Below are 19,037 nucleotides of genomic sequence, written 5' to 3'. Positions count from 1 at the left end.
AAGGGCAGGCGAATCCAGCCCCAGGCTGACCGCAAGTCCAGCTCAGGACAGGGGACAGGGGTCATCTGCACACGCGTGAGGGGGACTCAGGTGCTGGGAGCCCAGCCAGGGAGGACTCTGGGAGACACCGCCAGTGTCAGTGCCCATGCTCCAGTGACCTCTCGGCCACTCCCTCGCGGTCCCCAGCCGCCCTCCCCGCACCAAGCACCCAGGCAGTCAGCCCCCACCTGCCCACCCCACCCCCGCTTCCTTCTGACCACAGACCCCGGCCTCACACTGCCAGACCAGCACCCACAGAGCCCCCAGCCCTTCCCTGGTGCAGAAACACACGGCTGGCCACGCCCCCGCAGCACCCCACAAGGCTGTAGCACTATGAGCAGCTCTCGGCGCCACAGGTGTGACCAAGCCCCGCCTGCAGGGCAGCTGAGAGCCAAACACCCCCTCGGCCCCCGCACCCCATGCACGTCTGAGCCCACAGTGGCGGAGGCCGACACTTAGCACTCCATCGTGGCAGCCCTCCCCACGCCATGCTGAGACAGGTGGCAGTGAGCATGGGGTGTCACACGGGGGAGCCCACGGCATGAGGGGCGTCCCAGGGCTCAGCCCCGTCCCGCTCACTTGGACGTCACTGCTGACAGCAGCTCTGAGCAGACAGCCAAGGGGACAGGAGCTCGCGGGACCACAGGCATCTGCCCACCTCAGCTCTGCCCCGCGGTGCCCCTTCGGCTGGCCCTCCCGGTTCATGACCTGCCCTCTGCACAGTGGACAGTGCAGGCAGGCCCCCAGCAGGGTGAGCGAGGCCCCCACAGGGCTGGGAAGTGAGGGCAACGCTGTCCCGACACTGCCGCCGTGGCCTGCACATCCTACCACTGCCCTGAACGGCTCCAGGGCTGCCCTTCCCGTCCACACCTCACCTGGCCACCCCGTGCCCAGGAGCTTGGCCTGGAGGGGCCCTCGGGGGCTGGCGGTGGTGGTGTCGGAGCCCTGGTTCAGCGGCCAAGTGGGAAGGGGTGGGGCGTGGGGACAGAGGCCCAGTGGACACCCAGCCTCCAGAAAACTCAGCCACGGATGTGTGGACAGATGGACACTCATGTGAACGTGGACATGGCTCGGGGGCTGCAGAGGGCAATGGCTGACCCGTGTGACACCCCCAGGGGCACGAGCCCTCGATGTGACACCTCTGACTGGCAGGGGCTGGCACAGGAGCAGATGCTGCCCTCATGTGGCCAGAAGTGGCCGGAACAGAGGAGTCCATAGAGGGCCCCTCCCTCCTGGGTGCCGTGTCCATGGGCAACAGCCCCCAGGGGCAGACAGGGCCACCGCCACAAGGTCAGCCAATGGGGGACTACAGTTAGCATGACCAGCAGGGGGCGCTGGGGAGCAGGGCGCAGGCATCTTGGTTTTGGGGGGTGCTATCCCTCAGTCACAGCAGCCCCCACTGGTGACACCAGTGAGCCCCCCCTGGGGGTTCCGCCCCCACCCCCCCGTCAGGAGCTGCTCACTGCGAAGGCCAGAGCTCAGGCAGCGAAGAGGCTGGTGCGCTTCGCCTGTGGGGATCCCATGTCCACAAAGCGGCTACTTGACACTGCATCCCGCCAGCGCTGGCCAGAGGCCTGGCCGCCCTGCTCCCACCCAGCTCCCTGATGGCCCTGGAAGGCAGCAGAGGATGCCCAAGCACCGGGGCCCCTGCCACCCATGTGGGAGACCCGGATGGAGCTCCAGGCTCCAGCCTGGCTCAGCGCTGGCCATGGCGGCCACCGGGGGCGCCGGCGGGTGGGAGCTCTCTCCCCCTCCCGGTCGCTCTCAAATGAACCAATAAACCTGTGAATCACGAAAGCTCAGCTTTTCCAAGGTTCAGCACTCGGTGAAGCCCGAGAACCGAGTGACAGCACAGCATGGCTTGGGGTCCCCTGGGCATCGGCGCAGTGACCAGGGTCTGGGGTCCCCCGGGCATTGGCTCAGTCACCAGGGTCTGGGGTCCCCTGGGCACGTCGGCTCAGTCACAGGACGGTCTGGGGTCCGGCTCAGTCACCAGGGTCTGGGGTCCCCCGGGCACGTCGGCTCAGTCACCAGGACGGTCTGGGGTCCCCCGGGCACGTCGGCTCAGTCACCAGGGTCTGGGGTCCCCCGGGCATGTCGGCTCAGTCACAGGACGGTCTGGGGTCCGGCTCAGTCACCAGGGTCTGGGATCCCCCAGGCATCGGCTCAGTCACCAGGGTCTGGGGTCCCCCGGGCACGTCGGCTCAGTCACCAGGGTCTGGGGTCCCCCAGGCATCGGCTCAGTCACCAGGGTCTGGGGTCCCCCGGGCGTCGGCTCAGTCACCAGGACGTCTTCCAGACGAGCAGCAAAGGGGCACATCCTGTGCCATAAAACCCGGCACGAGGCGCCAGGAGCCCTGTCCAAGGTCCACGTCCATGGCCCCATCTGCGACATCCTGGAAGGTTCTGGAATTGCTCACAGCAGCTGACCCGTTACACAGGTGCCAGCTCGGCCAGGCTTCAGGCTGCCCAAGCCGGCCCTTAGGCGGGGGCCACTCCTTCACCAAGATCCTCCCCCGACGCTGCCCTTCCTGCTCAGTAGGGTCCTCGGGACGCATCTAGTCCCCTGCACGCTGGGGCCTGGGGAAGGGGCTCCCTGCTCGTCCTCGCTGGGCACTAGGCGGCCCCACGCTGCCCGCCAGATGCGTGGCTCCAGCACGCGGCTCCAGACTCCCCCACGGCGTCCACGTGTCCACCTGCCCTGTTGTCCGAGGACGGGAAGGGAGTCCACACACACTGCACCAGACACTGGCTCCAGGGGGCCACTGCAGGGATGGGGGCAGGGGCGGGGCGAGGGGAGGCCGGGGCAGGGCTGCACAGCGGACACCTTGGCTCAGGGACGCTCAGCCTGGACTTTGGATGAGGGGGTGGGTGGCTTGCTGCTGCCAGGTACGTGTGGGTCAGCGCCCTGGGGCCTCCTCACTCAAGCTGGGCAGCGTAACCAAGCACAGAGCACAGGGCTTCCCCCAGCAGCCCTGGATCACGCGGGGGTGATGAGCAGGTCCAGGGTGGGGCCCATGCTCACAGGCCCACGGCCCACGGCCAGGTCTCCCACTGCCTCGGGCCATCCGTGGCCGGGGTCATGAGAGGTCTTGGCAGTGGGCTCTGCTCCCCTGAGGACAGCAGGGAGGGGACTGACCTGAAGGAAGGAGCCCCCAAGGACAGGCCCTGCCCTGTGTCACAGACGGCCCCTCCCCCGACAGCGATGTGCCCGGCTCCTCCGGCCTCAGTCCAGGATGGTCTTGAAGTCTGCGGTCAGGGCCGGGTCAGTCGCGGCCTCCAGGGCGGCCATTGTGGCCTCGGGCAGCTTCCCATGCAGCTGTGCCTGGGCTGCAGAAGTCGGGCAGTCAGGCCCCTTTGGTCGGTCCCCGGGGCGGGACACAGGCCGGGGTCCGGGAGGAAGCACGGAGCTTGGCCTGGCCACCCGGGGCGGCCAGCGAGGGTTCATGGCCCGGCATACCCGGCACACCCAGCTCAGCCAGGCGCCCGGGGGCTCTCCCCCCGCTTACCTGTCCTGAGCGCCCGCAGCAGGCACTTGTAGCTGGCTCGGTACCGGCCCAGCCGGCGTGCGAACGCGCAATAGCAGAGCCACCGCGCGGCTTCCGCAGGGAACAGGCCCGAGGCGCCCTTGGCCCCCAGCGACATCCCTGGGGGCAGAGCACGGCTGGTGACCCCCAGACCCCAAGCTCCTGCCTTCCCCCCAGGAGACCAAGCGCCCTCAGCAGCGGCCTGACTCGCCCGGGGTCCCTGCAGTGCAGGCACACGTGCGGGCGAGGCACACGTGTGGGCGAGGCAGATGCACTTGCTCCCGGGCATCCACACCCGCCAGCCCCGCAGGCACCCCGCAATCCCCGATGGCACCATGCCCGCCCACCTGCGACCCCACAGCGTACCGCCTACCCGCGACCCCACGGCAGCGCAGCCCTGGCCCCAGGCACCTGGGTTCTTGGCTCTCAGCATGGAGTAGCAGCAGGACGCGGTGTCCGAGATGACCCGCAGGAAGAAGGAGGGGTTCCTGCGAACGTGCTGGTTAAACGGAAGCCGTAGCACACACGCATGGAACCTGGGGGAGGGCGCAGGCGTCAGAGGACGCGGTCCCTACCAGGGCGTGCTGTGCGTGTGCAGACCGGTGCCTGCTTGTCCGCCTGTGTGCGCGCAGGGGCACACGTGTGCTCACGCGCGCACGACAGGGTCTCCCTGACCACCGCAGCCTGCTGTGGACAAGGCGAGGCTGTCCACTCGGCCAGTGCCCTTTCCCAGCCACACCACCGAGGGCCCCCCTGCCGCCTGAGGGGGGACACACTGGGCGGGGACGGGGCCTTGGCCCTGTGGTCGGCTAAGTCAGGGTGCTCCGTGGGAGCCCACGGGAGACCTCTGCCCGCAGGACCCCGTGCCAGGCCTGCTGGACTCAGCCTGTGGGCTCGAGTCAGCTGCACCCCAGGCACTGCTGGGACACAGGTGGACACGTGTGGAATGCACCCACCCGCGACGTCACAGTCCAGCTCCTCTCCCCACGCCTGCCTCCAGGGATCCAAGTGCCCAGGACATTGTGTGCCCGACCCTTCCCGACACAGCAGCCACCAGCCCTTCTGCCCCGTGGACGGGGAGGGAGCCACATGTGGCTGTGGCAGTCCTCGGGGCCTGAATGCGGGCTTAGGCCCTGTGGCTAGAACGGCTCCCGTGGCTGACTCGTGACCTGTGGGCGATCCCTGTGGACAATGACCCTGTGTGTGTGGCCCCGTCCCAGGTACACCGCGAGGACCTCTGCTTCCGGGGCCGGGCGGGTGGCAGGTGACGGCCACCACCTGCCGACTGCAGGCTGAGAGCCAGCGGCTTCTGCGTGTCCCTGGAGACAGGGTCGCTGGAGGTCAGTTCCCGCCCGAGCTGCAGGGGGCAGCGGCTTCCTGGAAACCTCAGGAGCCAAGTCCCCGGGGCACAGAGGCTGAGGCACGGGCACGGCCAGGCCAAGGGCACAGCGCCCGAGCCCGGAGGACACGGCCTGCAGGGGAGCTGCCCGTCCACCCCCCGTCCCCAGGATCAGCGAAGAACAGGGAATGTTCCAGAAGCACCATCAGCCATGGGCAGGAGCCCGTGTGTGGACGCCAGGCTGGCAACGTGCTTGGAGCCACTGCCACCCTCCGCTCTGTACCCGACCGCGCCCTGTGTCTCCTGCCCAGCCGGCTGCTAACTCAGCCGCCTCTGAGCCCGACTGCCTGCCCCAGGACGTGGGCCACTGTCCCCACCCGCAGGTGGGCGTGGAGTTGCCCGAGGCGGAAGCCAGGGACTCACCTGTAGGCCTGCAGCAGGAGGATCTTGTACAGGTTCACGTAGACCGTGTGGAGGCTGTTCACCTGCGTGGCCGGGGCAGCGGGGCGTCATGGGCACACGCTGGGAGCCCCTGGGCAAGGAGCCACCGTCCCCGGGGAGTCAGCCAAGCCCTGGCCAGGCGGGGGGTGGGGTGCCCAGCAGGGAGCCTCACCCTGAGCGTGCTGAGGCCAGGGAGGGCGGTGACCAGCCCCACGCATGCACACCCACAAGCCCACGTGCCCTTCACACAGGTGCCCCTGCCCCTCACACGGACGCACACACCGTCAGGCACGTGTGCCTGGTGCGCGCTAGCCACACCCGATCGCTCAGGTCTCGGCCGCTGCCCGCTCACCTGCAGGTCCAGAAACAACCCATGACACTTCAGCCGCAGGACCGCCAAGAGCTTGCGGCGCAGGCCCCTCCCGGCCTGGACGCCGGGGTTGAAGGTGAGGCTGGCCCTGACGGACGTCCCTGCAAAGCTGACACAAGGGCACGCTGCACACCCAGCCCTGCCCGAGTGTGGCCCCGAGAACCCGTCCCCATCCTGGCCCTGGGTGTGGCTGATGGGGACGCCTGCCCGCCCTGCCCCGGGGTGGCTCCGAGAATCCATCCTTGTCCCCATCCTGGCCCTGGGTGTGGCTGACGGGGACGCCTGCCCGCCCTGCCCCGGGGTGGCTCCGAGAATCCATCCTGTCCGCATCCTGGCCCGGTGTCGCTGACGGAGATGCCTGCCCACCTGGCTCCAAGAATCCGTCCCCGCAGAGCCTGGGACGTGGCCTGCAGGGTGACGTCCACCCAGGACTTGGGCTTGCTCATCAGCGACAGACGAACGAGCCCTGGGGAGACCCGGGCAGGCCTCACCAGGAAGGAGGCGCCCGGCAAACCACACAGCCGGGAGCCTGGACGCCAACGGTGGCCCCACGCCCGACACTCGGTGGGCGACGTCTCGTCCCTGGACACAGCACAGAGCACCTCGGCCCGCGCCTCAGTGGCCCTGGCTGAAGGCAGCGCCCAGGGGCAGGAAGCAGAGGCCTCCCCACCCCGAGCCACACGGCAGCGGCGGAAATGAACTTCAGTGTCATCAACGTTCCAGAACAGGTGTCTCCCTGTGGCCGCGTGGCCGCTAAGCCCCTTGTGCGGGCTGCGCCGTCACACCGCCAGCATGCCGGTCGGCCAGGGCTCCTTGGAAGCACCGGGGTCTCCAGTGCGGGCCTCCCGGGCCTGGCCAGCTCCGAGCGCCCAACGCCGTGGTCTGCAGCTTGCTCCAAGCCTGGGCAGAACCCCCGGGAGCCGCCACTGAGCACCTGCTGCCCGGTGCACCCCGAGAACCGAGTGGGAGGAGCGTGGGCACCCAGCACCCGCGTGCGGGGAGAGGCCTCTGCCTCGCGGCCGCTGATGCTCAGCTGCTCCCCTGGGGTTGTGTCCCGCCTGCACCCACCCTGAACTCCCGTGCCAGCGTTTCTCCGCACGTCTGTGAGGCGAGCGGGTGTCGGTCACGTCTCCCGCCGCAGCCACAGGAACCCCCTCGTGCCCCTCACCCGCTCCTCGCGGGGTTAACGCATTCGCTGGGCAGAGGCGGCCTCCTCCGCGGTGCGCCACTGCGTCACCGGGGCTGCGGCTGGGGTGGCCCCAAATCTGGCCGGGCCTGCCTTCACCCCACAGTTATTCGGTCTCCTTCCGGCCGCGGCTTGAAGCCCTCGGCCACGTGTGCCGGACACCCAGATGCAGAGCTCCGGAGCGGCTCTGGAGCCACTCCTGACGCGGCCACGACAGCCCCAGGGCGCCGGGGCCCCAGCTGTCCCAGCACCGGTACACACCTGCTTCCCCCACGCCCGCCGACAGGCTCCCTGGCTTTGCTAGTGTGTCCCGAGGGGCACGTCTCCCGACGGCGTCACCCACAGCTCGGCAGCGCTGGAGGCAGGGAGTGGGGGCGCCTGTCCTCCAGGGAGCCGAGTCCGTGGGCGAGGGCGTGGTGGCGGGGGCGGGCCCACACGGCTGCCGGTGCAGCGGACGGCAAGAAGCCCTGGACCATCCGATCTGAGTCCCAAGGACGAGGACAAACCACCCAGAGCCAGGGCAGGCTGGGCAGCCGGGCACCCCAGGTGGACAGGACACGGGGTTGCGGGGGACAGACAGGGCCTGCCCCACCCCCACGCAGCAGGTGCCCCGCGAGCACTCTGGGAATGGGGCTCTGTCCAGACCCGGACAGTTAACTGCAGAGTAACAGGCACTGCCCACACACGGAGAAGGAAACACTGACTCCCCCTCACGTCACTCGTGGCTGTGCCGAGCCTGAGGCCAGGCTGTGAGCTCTTGGCGTGGGCACACCAAGACGGCTACCAGACCACACGTGTCCTGCCAGAGATCCGGGGGCCCAGGCTGCTCCTGCACTCCACAGCCTGCACCAAAGCGCCGGGAAAATGTGCCTGGCAAGCCTCCCACGCCACGGTGGCCACGCTGCGGCCAGCTCTCGGCTGAGGCTCCATGGCGCCCCCCCCCCCCCAGGCCCGCGGCCCTCACCTGGAGTAGTCACAGGACACCTCCAGGGTGCGTGTGTCGAACAGCAGCCCGCACCAGGGGAACAGGCAGTGGGCGGGCAGCTGGAGCGGGGCGGGGCCGTCCGGGGCCACGTCCCCCACAGGGAAGTTCACGACCGTCTTCTCCAGGTTGATGTGGCAGCCGTACTCGGGGACGCCGCTGACCAGGGCCCTGAAGCAGCAGGAGTCCGTCTGCAGACACGAGCTGGACACGGCCGGCAGCTGTGCAGGGACGGGCTTGGGCCGGCCAGCAGGGCCCGAGGCTGCTGTACCCAGCTCCCATGCTCCCTGGGGGCCCGTGGCCACCGCCCTGGCGCGCACCTGCATTCCCCGCCCTGACATTCAGACCCTCCCAGGAGGCCCCGGAGCAAAGGGACCCCCGGGGCAGCCCCTCGAGCGGGCCCAGCTCCCGGCTGGCAGGAGCGGTCTGGCTGGGGGGGTGGGTGGTCCCAGGCCTCGGAAGCCCCGGCACTGTCCCTCTGGGGTCCTTAGCTCTGGGACACGGGAACCACAGCGGTAGTGGCTCCACACAGAGCAGCCTCAGAACACGCACACGGCTGGTCCTGGCCTCACCTCCACGCGATGGGCACGGGCGTCTGTGTGGAGGGCGTGTGGAGGGTGTGGTGTTGTCAGTGCCTGTGGTGTGCACATCTGTGGCACGTGTCTGTGTGGGGTGTCTGTGTGGGGTGTGTCTGTGTGGGGTGTGTCTGTGTGGGGCGTGTCTGTGGCGTGTCTGTGTGGGGCGTGTCTGTGTGGGGCGTGTCTGTGGGGTGTGTCTGTGTGGGGTGTGTCTGTGTGGGGTGTGTCTGTATGGGGCGTGTCTGTATGGGGCGTGTCTGTATGGGGTGTGTCTGTGTGGGGTGTGTCTGTGTGGGGCGTGTCTGTGTGGGGCGTGTCTGTGTGGGGTGTGTCTGTGTGGGGTGTGTCTGTGTGGGGCGTGTTTATGGGGTGTGTCTGTGTGGGGCGTGTCTGTGTGGGGCGTGTCTGTGTGGGGTGTGTCTGTGTGGGGCGTGTCTGTGGCATGTCTGTGTGGGGTGTGTCTGTGTGGGGTGTGTCTGTGTGGCGTGTCTGTGTGGGGCGTGTCTGTGTGGGGTGTGTCTGTGGGGTGTGTCTGTGTGGGGTGTGTCTGTGGGGGTGTGTCTGTGGGGCGTGTCTGTGTGGGGCGTGTCTGTGTGGGGCGTGTCTGTGGGGTGTGTCTGTGTGGGGCGTGTCTGTGTGGGGTGTGTCTGTGTGGGGCGTGTCTGTGGCATGTCTGTGTGGGGTGTGTCTGTGGGGGTGTGTCTGTGGGGTGTGTCTGTATGGGGCGTGTCTGTGTGGGGTGTGTCTGTGTGGGGTGTGTCTGTGTGGGGCGTGTCTGTGGCATGTCTGTGTGGGGTGTGTCTGTGGGGGTGTGTCTGTGGGGTGTGTCTGTATGGGGTGTGTCTGTATGGGGCGTGTCTGTGTGGGGTGTGTCTGTATGGGGCGTGTCTGTGTGGGGCGTGTCTGTGTGGGGTGTGTCTGTGTGGGGCGTGTGTGTGGGGCGTGTCTGTGTGGGGCGTGTCTGTGTGGGGCGTGTCTGTGGGGGTGTGTCTGTGTGGGGTGTGTCTGTGGGGGCGTGTGTGTGGGGCGTGTCTGTGTGGGGCGTGTCTGTGGGGGTGTGTCTGTGGGGTGTGTCTGTGTGGGGCGTGTCTGTGGGGCGTGTCTGTGTGGGGCGTGTCTGTGTGGGGTGTGTCTGTGGGGTGTGTCTGTGTGGGGCGTGTCTGTGTGGGGCGTGTCTGTGTGGGGTGTGTCTGTGGGGTGTGTCTGTGTGGGGCGTGTCTGTGGGGCGTGTCTGTGGGGTGTGTCTGTGTGGGGCGTGTCTGTGTGGGGTGTGTCTGTGGCGTATCTGTGGCAGGCTCCTGTGTCGTGGGAACCTGTGTCCTGGTGCCCACAGCTCGGCAGCCCCCACAGCACCCCGGCTGGCAGGTGCGAGCCCTCACCTGAGGAAGGCTTTTGCCTGGGCCAGGTGCGGTGTAACCAGGAGGAAGTCGTCGACCAGACGCAGGAGCACCCTGGGGGACGGGCTCACTTTAGTTCCCTCGCAGCACCCGCGCAGGGGCCAGGAGGGCGTGCACAGCGGGACCTTGCGCCTGCGTCCTGCCCCCGCCGGGCCTCCGTATTGGCTGCACAGGCTGGTGGGATTTGGCACTGACAGCAGAACCTCACAACCAGGCCTGGCTCGGAGCCCTGCTCCAGGAGATGCGACCGAGAGCCAGACCGGGGACGGGGACAGCCAGGCAGGGCACCCTCCTGATCTCGCCCCGCCCGTGGAGCAGCTACACGCACGCACACGCACACACACCCCTGTCGGTGCACACACGGGACCGGCTGGGCTGCCGCGTGGCACGCTCACCCGTCCTGCTGGACGCCGGGGAACAGCCTGTTCTCCATGTCTCCGTAGCACAGGCTGCAGAACAGCGTGGACAGCATGGAGCCCTGCGGGACGCCCCGGCACTGCACGTAGGACCTGAGGGGCACAGGACAGAGAGGGACGCCTGCCGCGTCTGCCGCCTGGACAGCATGGAGCCCTGCGGGACGCCCCGGCACTGCACGTAGGACCTGAGGGGCGCAGGACAGAGAGGGGTGCCTGCCGCGTCTGCCGCCTGGACAGCATGGAGCCCTGCGGGACGCCCCGGCACTGCACGTAGGACCTGAAGGGCGCAGGACAGAGAGGGGCGCCTGCCGCGTCTGCCGGCTGGACAGCATGGAGCCCTGCGGGATGCCCCGGCACTGCACGTAGGACCTGAAGGGCGCAGGACAGAGAGGGGTGCCTGCCGCGTCTGCCGCCCCCAGGCTGCCGGCTGGACAGCACGGAGCCCTGCGGGACGCCCCGGCACTACATGTAGGACCTGAGGGGCGCAGGACAGAGAGGGGCGCCTGCCGCGTCTGCCGCCTGGACAGCACGGAGCCCTGCGGGATGCCCCGGCACTGCACGTAGGACCTGAAGGGCGCAGGACAGAGAGGGGTGCCTGCCGCGTCTGCCGCCTGGACAGCACGGAGCCCTGCGGGACGCCCCGGCACTGCACGTAGGACCTGAGGGGCGCAGGACAGAGAGGGGCGCCTGCCGCATCTACCGCCCCCAGGCTGCCGGCTGCGGGCCGTCCCCGGGCCCTCCCGCCCGCTGACAGGCAGGAGCCGGCCGGGGCGCCCTGCACCCACCTGTCCCCGACCCGGATGACACTGTGGTGCACAAGGCGCAGGAAGAAGTCGAAGAGGTCGCTGCTGGTCTCGTTCAGAGAGGAGCTCTGCAGAGAGGGAGCAGCGTGGCCATGGCCGTGGCCGTGGCCCAGAGGGGGAGCGGCCGTGGCTGTGGCTATGGCTATGGAACGGGGTGGGGGAGCGGCCGTGGCCACGGAACGGGGTGGGGGGCAGCTGTGGCCGCAGCCATGGAACGGGGTGGGGGAGCGGCCGCGGCCATGGCCATGGCACGGGGGTGTGGGGTGGCTGTGGCCGTGGCATGGTGGGGAGCAGCCGTGGCCATGGACAGTCTGCTGGAATTCCGGCCAGGACAGCGTCCCACGAAGTGAGAGGCTGTGCTGCAGGCCAGGGCCATGGCAGGTCCCGGGAGCTGAAGGGACAGCCAAGGCCTCAGCACACGTCCTGAAACCAGCACACGGAGCAAGGCCCCTGAAGGCACAGCAAGGCCTGGCACAGGCAAGCACACACGTGTGCACAGCACACAACCCAGCACAGCAGAGCCTGGTGTGCTCGGAAACGTGCACACACACACGTGCACAGCACACACACACGTGCACACACAACCCAGCACAGCAGAGCCTGGCGTGCGTCTCACATACACACAGAATGCGGGAACCTGGCTCTGGTGTGGGGCTTCCTCCCTCGCATCGCCGTGCCCCTCCCGGGATGGAGCTGAGCGACCCCCCTGGCATCTGGGCAGTGGGGGCTTCCTCCCAGCCTCGCCGTACCCCTCCCGGGATGGAGCTGAGCGACCCCCCCGGCACCCGGGGCAGTGGGGGCTTCCTCCCTGCCTCGCCGCGCCCCTCCCCAGGGCAGTGGGGCACCTGCTCGATGACGACAGCGTCCCTCAGCGCTCTCGTCTCCTGCAGGTGCGCCACGAACTGTCCCATGTAGGGCTGGAGGTCCTCCAGGGTGGACACCTGCGGCAACAGGGCGCGGGCGTGAGGCCGTGCACTGGGCACGCGGTCCTCCGGCCAAGACCTGCCCAGCGGGCACTGTGGCCCCTACGAGCCAGGAGTGTCCCCCGGCAGCTCCCAAGCGGGCACTGGGGGCGAGCGGGAGCTCACGGCCACGCCCCGCCCTGCCCCCAGCTACCAACCACCACCGAGGGTCACAGCCCAGGAGCCCCTGCAGCCACCGTGGGGACGGAGAACCTGCTGCCCCGGCCCACCTCTGCACCCGGCCCCGGCCAGGGGGAGAGAGGACCCCAAGTCAAAGGAACACACGCATTTGAGGAAGCCCCACTCGGCGCCCGCACAGGGAGGCAGGTGCTGCCCAGCCCACGCCAGACACGCCCCCAGAGGCTGGTATTCGGTCACACGTGTGTCATGACACCAAGTCACGTTACAAGCTTGCTGCAGATACACCTGTGCTACGGACACATCCCAGACACGCCTGGGTCAACAGGCTCACACGCAGCACCTGCCCGCCAGGGCCGTACACATCTCGTGCCTGTGCTACAGACACGCCCTGGACATGCCTGAGTCGACACGCCCGCCCTTACGTGCGTTTTGAAGGCCTTGTGCACATGCCCACGCGCAGCTCGGCGCACCACAGCGAAACGGCGCACGCAGTAGGTCCTCTCTGGGTGCCGGATGATGCCCCCAATCACCGCCACCAGCCTGTCCTGGGGTATGGCGTCGAAGGCCCCCGTCACGTCCACCTGCACGAGACACCGGGGCCTTGTGCACTGCCGTCCCGACCCCACCCTGACCTGAGGTGGAGGCCTCCAAGCCCCACGTGCGTGAACAGGTAGGCTCTCAGCAGGTGACCAGGGTGCCCAGGAGCTGGTGGCCAAGCCTGACTCAGGTCCCTCCTTGAGCAGGGCCAGCCTCCGGGGACCGGGGCATCCCAGGGAGGGCTCAGCGTTCTGCCCTCTGGGCTACCGGTGTCCCTGCCAAGGTGCCTGCAACACTCAGCTGGGAAACTTGGCCAGCAGCAGGCATGCGGGGGCGGGGCGGCAGGGAGGCAGGAGTGGGCGGGGCTCCGGGAGTGGGCGGGGCGTGAGGGGGACAGGATGGGGCACCAGGAGCGGGCAGGCGCGAGGGGGAGGGGCGGGCCCACCTTGACGAAGTGCAGCCTGGGAGCGGGGGCCCCAGCCCGCATGCGCAGCACAAGGGCCCGCCAGGCCCGGTGGACGTCATCCAGGCCCAGCACGGAGGCGCCCAGCAGGCCGGGCCGCTGCGCCCGCTCGTAGTTGAGCACGCTGAACAGTGTCCTGACACGCGAGGTCCAGGGCTGGGCCTGGGGCACATGGGACGCAGTCTCAGGGGGGCTGCAGAGGGGCGGGCAGCCCCACGCCCCCCCAGCTTCCCAGGATCCTGGGAGAGCCCAACGCAGAGCCGGCACTCAGCCCACCGGCCGGGCACCTCGGGGTTCCTGTCACTGCACCCCAGGAGCCCCCGCCCGGCAACACATGTGACCCTCAGGGACGCTGGGCACCCACCCACCTCCAGCTGAGCGGCTGCCTGGGGCTGGGGTCCGCAGCACCCCCCCCACAGAGGCCAGGTCCTTGGAGTGACCGTAGCAACGACAAAATCACCCCACCGTAGCAGAGGCACCAGCAGCCACGGGGGCAGGGGAGCCACGGGACGAGTCACGGGGACAGGGGAGCCACGGGACGAGTCACGGGGGCAGGGGAGCCACGGGACGAGTCACAGGGGGCAGGGGAGCCACGGGACGAGTCACGGGGGGGCAGGGGAGCCACGGGACGAGTCACGGGGGGGCAGGGGAGCCACGGGAAGAGTCACGGGGGGCAGGGGAGCCACGGGACGAGTCACGGGGGCAGGGGAGCCACGGGACGAGTCACGGGGGGGCAGGGGAACCACGGGACGAGTCACGGGGGGCAGGGGAGCCACGGGACGAGTCATGGGGGGCAGGGGAGCCACGGGACAAGTCCCACAGGCCTCAGGGGGCAGTGACAGCTGTTCTTCCCACCCCTCTGTGTGGCGCCACGGCAGGATTCCGAGGGCCCTGGCCAGCTGCCCACTGTGGGCGCCCAGGCCCGGCTCCTCGTCCACCCGCGGCAGGACCCGTCTTGGGCACACAGGCGCGAGCCTGTGCACTTTGATGTGGGGTGAGACGGAAGCCGGGTCACCTTCTCCCTACGGCGCGTTCTGGCTGCCACCACGGAGTCCGCGCTCACGATGGGCCGCAGCCCGCCGGGCTTGGGGATGAAGCGCAGTCTGGCCGCGGGCAGGGCCGACCTGGCCTGCCGCTGGGCCTCCGCGGCCGACAGCTCCCGCAGCCGCACCCGCTCCAGGTGCTGCCTGCAACACGCCCGGGGCCGGGGTCAGGGCCCCGTGGACACGGCACACACTGCGGAGTGGGGCCGAGGCCACGGACGCCCACGCCCACCACAGACACCTCCCGGGGACCCCCACCCACACTCAGCACGACCCGGCGCGATCAGTCCTGGTCCCTCAGTCTGACTCAGCAGAACCAGGAGCCGGCATCTCTGCCACTGGGGCCCCATCCCCCTATGCCACCCCCACCAAGGTTGTCCAAGCACGGGGCCTCCCCTCTGCGGGCCAGCACGGGGCCTCCCCTCCAGCGACCAGCATGGGGCCACCACGGGCCAGCACAGGGCCATGGGCCAGCACGGGGCCTCCCCTCCAGCGACCAGCATGGGGCCACTGCGGGCCAGCACAGGGCCATGGGCCAGCACGGGGCCTCCCCTCCACAGGCCAGCACGGGACCGCCCCTCCGCGGGCCAGCACAGGCTGTGGGGAGTCGGGACAGGGAAGCCACACGCGGTACCTGATGCCCAGGCTTTGCAGCCTGCTCCAGACGCTCTTGCGGTAGAAGAGGAGCCGGTTCTTCTGGAACGTGGTCTCCGTGACGTAGAAGAAGGACCTGAGCAGCCCCACCACGTAGGCGTCCAGCAGCCAGAACAGGAACCTGGCCAGGATCCCCTCCCTCAGTCGGTGCTCCGCGGCCGGGACGTGGCCACGCCCTGGAAGGAGGCAGACCCCGCACGTGCACCCTCACGGGGCAGCCCTGGCCGGAGTGCAGCGCGCGAGGGGCCCCGCAGTCCCGAGCTGGCTGCCCCGGCTTTGGTGAACATGTCGCTGCACGCGTGCCGGCCCCTGGCACCCCCACGGTGCACACGCGGCTCTCTGCTCGGGCTGGCACGCAGAGCAGACAACGTGGAAAAGGCTCCCGGGTGCAGAGTCAAACTCACAGCCTCCGGGCGGAAGACCCGGCGCTGGCCAGGCCCAGCGGCTCGGACACACAGCGTGGCTGCACGGCTGGACCCCTGGGGGCCCTGGCATCAGACACCGCAGGCCACTCAGGGCCCACCAATAACCCGCTTAAGAGAAACCAGGGAGGGGCCGGGGCGGGGCAGACCCTGACCATGGGGACGGCGGCTGGGCAAGCAGGGACAGCGGCCAGAGTCCAGGTCCCTGCTCAGGAGAGCCAATGGCACCAGTTGGGTTTAATGCCCTCTGCCGCCCACCGGCGGCTTCCAAGGACCCGAAGGCAGAAGACAGTAAAGCCCGGGGAACGGGGACGCCAGGGAGGCAGCGGCGCCGGCGCCGGGGACCTGGAGGCCGCTCCTGGCTCTGGCTTTGGGGGCCGCTGCAGGCGTTTCAGCGGTGAGCCCGAGGACGGGCGCTGTCCCCCGTCTCTCTCGGCCTCTAAGGAAATGGGAAGCACACTCAGGCCGGCCTCTCCCTAAACGCCGTCCCGCGGGCTGGAAGTAATGGAAGCCTCACCCGTGTGCGTGGCTGAGCTGCAGCTAAGCCGAGGAGCCCGGCAGAGTAAACACCCAGGAGCAAACAGCACCACGGGAAAACACCCAGCCGAGGACGGCTGCAGGGCGACGTGGGGTGGCGAGTTCTGTCTCTGCGCAGGTGCGTGGTGGGACCCTCAGCCCCAGGGGCCATCTCCTGTGCCCACCCACCTCCTGGCTCAGCTGACGGCTCCACGGCACAGAGCCAACCCTCGGGAGCCCGGCGCAGGAGCCGCAGGACACCACCCAGGCCTCCCGGTTCAACCGTCGCCCCGTGCAGGCTCCGCCACCAGGAGTCACCACAGAGGGGCCGGTGCTGTGGAGCTGCAGGCTAAGGACCGCGCGACGCCGGCATTCATGTGAGAGCCGGGCGCCAGTCCTGGCTGCCGCACCGCCCTGCTCATGTTCCCGGGAACGCAGAGGAAGATGGCCCCAGCGCTCGGGCCCCTGCACCCACGTGGGAGGCCTGGAGGAAGCTCCCGGCTTCAGCCTGGCCAGCCGGGCGGCTGCAGCCATCTGGAGAGTGAGCCAGCAGATGAAAGCTCTCTCTCTCTTTTTCTCTCTTTCAAAGTAAATCAAATCCTTTGAAAAGCGACTGGTATCAAAATAACTGCTTCTTACAGCACGAGGCGCAGCCACAGCAGCACTCAGAGGCTGATGCGTAGCCACGCGTCCAGTCAGAAGTTTATACAGAACCACCGAAGAGAGAAACAGAAATCACTGAAACGCAGAACAAAGGCTCCACAGAGAGGACCCCACGGGGACAACAGCACTCCACTCTGCAGGTCAAAGGGCAACGGGGGGTGGCAGGAGGCTGAGCCGCACACAGGAGCACAGGGCCGGCCCTCAGGGAGGGGAGGAATCGGCAGGCAGCACACAGCTACCCAGGCCATCGGGCCAACGCCGCGGGCAGAGCGAGGGAGACAGGTCCCGCGGGCAGAGCGAGGGAGACAGGTCCCGCGGCTGCAGCGAGAGGGACCGGAGACAGCCCAGCGCCACAGCGCCACCCCTCCCGTGCGCAGCCCACACTGGGAAAGCCGGCCCGTCCCGCCCGTGCAACAGGCAGATCCCAACCCCAGCAACCCTGCTCCCCCGCGAAGGCTGAGCACACAGCGCCCGGGGGGGGGGGGGGGGCGGGCGCATGGAGCAGCGCTGGGGGTGCCCGGGGCTGGCGTCGCGCCTCCCGCCGTGGGGGCATTTCCACGACACAGGGACAGAGCGGTCACCGCACGTCCCCATCGCTGGGGAGCCCAGCAGGGCATCCACCCCCACAAGCCCTCCCCATTGGGTCCCGAGGGAGGTGGCCAGCTGACTCAAGCCCCACCCATCCAGGAGCAGGCTGGGGGCTGGCAGAGACACTGCCACCGTCCCCTGGAGCTCAAGTGGGAAACACGACGGGGTCGCTGGCTCAGCCACCCGGGGAGCCAGGGCAGGAGCCCCACCCCTCCTCCCGGGCAGCGCTCACAGGAAGTGTATCCCCGCTCCTCTCCCCTGCCCAGCACCTGACCCGACACCCCCAACCCCACGCCGTCAGCACGGGACCTTCCAGTCCAGGGGCAGGGCAGCCGCGCCCACCACCCCCTCAGCTGCCGGCCTGGCGCTGGCCGCCGCCCGCTCACCTGGGCTCGCGCGCAGCCAGGTGCAGTCCCGCACCCTCACCTTCCAGGTCAGCTCCCGCAGCGAGAGCTTGGCGTGCTTCCCCAGCGAGATGAACTTCTTCGTGTTCCTCAAGAAGCGGCGCTCGTTGTGCCTGGAGCCCCAGAGGCCGGGGGGCACCAGGCGGCGTAGACAGGCCCGCAGGAACGCGTGCACCTGCCACGGGCTGCTGTGCTGCCGCAGGAGCCGCACCAGGCGCCGGGAGCCCGCGTCCTCCTGGGGGTCGGCGGCCGGCCTCGGGGAGCGCACCTGCGAGGCCGGCCCCCGCAGCGGGCAGTGCGTCCGGAGGAGCGCGCCGTAGGGGCACCGCGCGTGGTTCGCGAGCAGCTTCCGGAACAGGGGTCGCATCCTCCAGTAGCGCGGGGGCAGCCGGCGCGGCCTGCGGCTCGCCCCGGGCCTCGGCGTCCAGCCCAGGAAGATGGCCTCCAGCAGCCTCCGGGCGCCCGCCAGGCTGGGCCGCAGGGAGCTGAGTGGGAAAGACGCGCGCAGCCGCTCGCCGTCGCCCGCGCAGTAGAGGAAGCGCTTGGTCTCCGCGTACACCTGGGCCTGCGGACGCGGTGACCGCCGGGCGGCGGAGCGGCCGGGCTCCCGCTTGCGGTCCACTCCCGCGGACGCCCTGGAGCGCGTGGTCTCCAAACACTCGGCAGGTGTCACCGCGAAGGCCGCGGCAGGCCCGCGCCCCGAACCGCAGGCGGGCGAGCCCAGGGGCGCCCCGGCCTCGCCACCGCTGCTGTTCCGAACCTGTCGCGTGGCCGCGGGGCCCGTCGGGGTCCCACGCGCGCGTGGTGCTGGGGGCCGGGCCTCGGCGTCGGCCTCGTACAGAGGCGGCCCGCACACCTGGTAGGCGCAGCTCGGGGCCACCAGCAGGTAGAGCGCGCAGCGCGCCAGCAGGTGCGCGAGCACGTCGTCGCCCACGCGGCGCAGCAGCAGCCCCCACGCGCCGCTGCCGCGCAGCGTCTCGGTCACCGTGTTGGGCAGGTAGCTGCGCACGCAGGTGGTGAAGGCCCAGGGCGGGCCGCCGCGGGCGCCGTCCAGCAGCGCGAAGCCGAAGGCCAGCACGTTCCTCGCGCCGCGCTCGCAGAGCCTCTGCACGACCCTGGCCACCAGCTCCTTCAGCGAGGACACCTGCAGGGACGGGGCCTGAGTCCCGGGGCGCCGCTCCGCCTCCCCCTCCCCGAGCGGGTCCCCCGGGCGGCCCACCTGGCGGAAGGAGAGGGCGGCGGGGGGCGGCTGCGCGTCCCAGGGCACGCACACCAGGCACTGGGCCACCAGGGCGCGGAAGGCCGCCGGGTCCCGGCGCCGCACGAGCCGTCGGCCTTCGGGGCCCAGGCGCCGCACGAACGTGGTCAGCGGCAGCACCTCGCGGTAGCGGCTGCGCAGGAGCGCGCGCACGGCTCGGCACCGGGGCGCGCGCGGCATCGCGGGGCCGGAGCCCGGCGGCCGGGCGTGGAGATCCGGCCGCCCGCGCGGGGGCTCTGGCGAGCTGTGCGCGGGCTGTTGGCGCCCCACGTGCCAGGATCCTGCCGAGTGGCGCGCGCACGCGGGGC

At 69.8% G+C, this 19,037-nt stretch overlaps 1 protein-coding gene across 3 annotated transcripts; it reads right to left on the bottom strand.

Annotated features, from left to right (window-relative positions):
- Positions 1-1,824: 1,824 nt before the first annotated feature.
- TERT (telomerase reverse transcriptase) lies at positions 1,825-19,037 on the bottom strand. Of its 3 annotated transcripts, XR_011382167.1 has the most exons (17): positions 18,691-19,037; positions 17,454-18,615; positions 14,859-15,054; positions 14,197-14,368; positions 13,164-13,343; positions 12,604-12,762; positions 11,924-12,019; positions 11,061-11,146; positions 10,255-10,368; positions 9,842-9,913; positions 7,867-8,055; positions 5,699-5,825; positions 5,329-5,390; positions 3,978-4,102; positions 3,549-3,686; positions 3,179-3,369; positions 1,825-2,740 (listed from the first exon to the last, which is right to left on the bottom strand). XR_011382167.1 is itself a non-coding variant. In XM_051830718.2 (16 exons), the coding sequence occupies exons 1-16, from the start codon at positions 18,907-18,909 to the stop codon at positions 3,266-3,268; spliced, it is 3,201 nt and encodes a 1,066-aa protein (XP_051686678.2). In that variant the 5' UTR covers positions 18,910-19,037; the 3' UTR covers positions 1,825-3,265. The 3 variants fall into 3 exon arrangements, 1 of the variants encoding a protein (XP_051686678.2); XM_051830718.2 differs by having other exon boundaries at positions 1,825-3,369; XR_011382168.1 differs by lacking the exons at positions 1,825-2,740; positions 3,179-3,369; positions 3,549-3,686 and having other exon boundaries at positions 4,016-4,102; positions 5,329-5,437.

This window comes from Oryctolagus cuniculus, chromosome 14 (assembly GCF_964237555.1).
Source record: "Oryctolagus cuniculus chromosome 14, mOryCun1.1, whole genome shotgun sequence".
Taxonomy (NCBI): domain Eukaryota; kingdom Metazoa; phylum Chordata; class Mammalia; order Lagomorpha; family Leporidae; genus Oryctolagus; species Oryctolagus cuniculus.
The sequence above is the reverse complement of the archived record's forward strand: the minus strand, read 5'-3'. Positions and strand labels throughout refer to the sequence as shown.

Bases quoted from the DNA above. Each gene is read 5' to 3' on its own strand.
- TERT (XM_051830718.2), bottom strand. From the start codon at position 18,909: ATGCCGCGCGCGCCCCGGTGCCGAGCCGTGCGCGCGCTCCTGCGCAGC. The intron at 14,369-14,858 runs GTACCGCGTGTG...GGCGTGTTGCAG, and splicing joins CTGCAAAGCCTGGGCATCAG to GCAGCACCTGGAGCGGGTGC. The intron at 9,914-10,254 runs GTGAGCGTGCCA...CCCGTCCCCCAG, and splicing joins CCCGGCGTCCAGCAGGACGG to GGTGCTCCTGCGTCTGGTCG.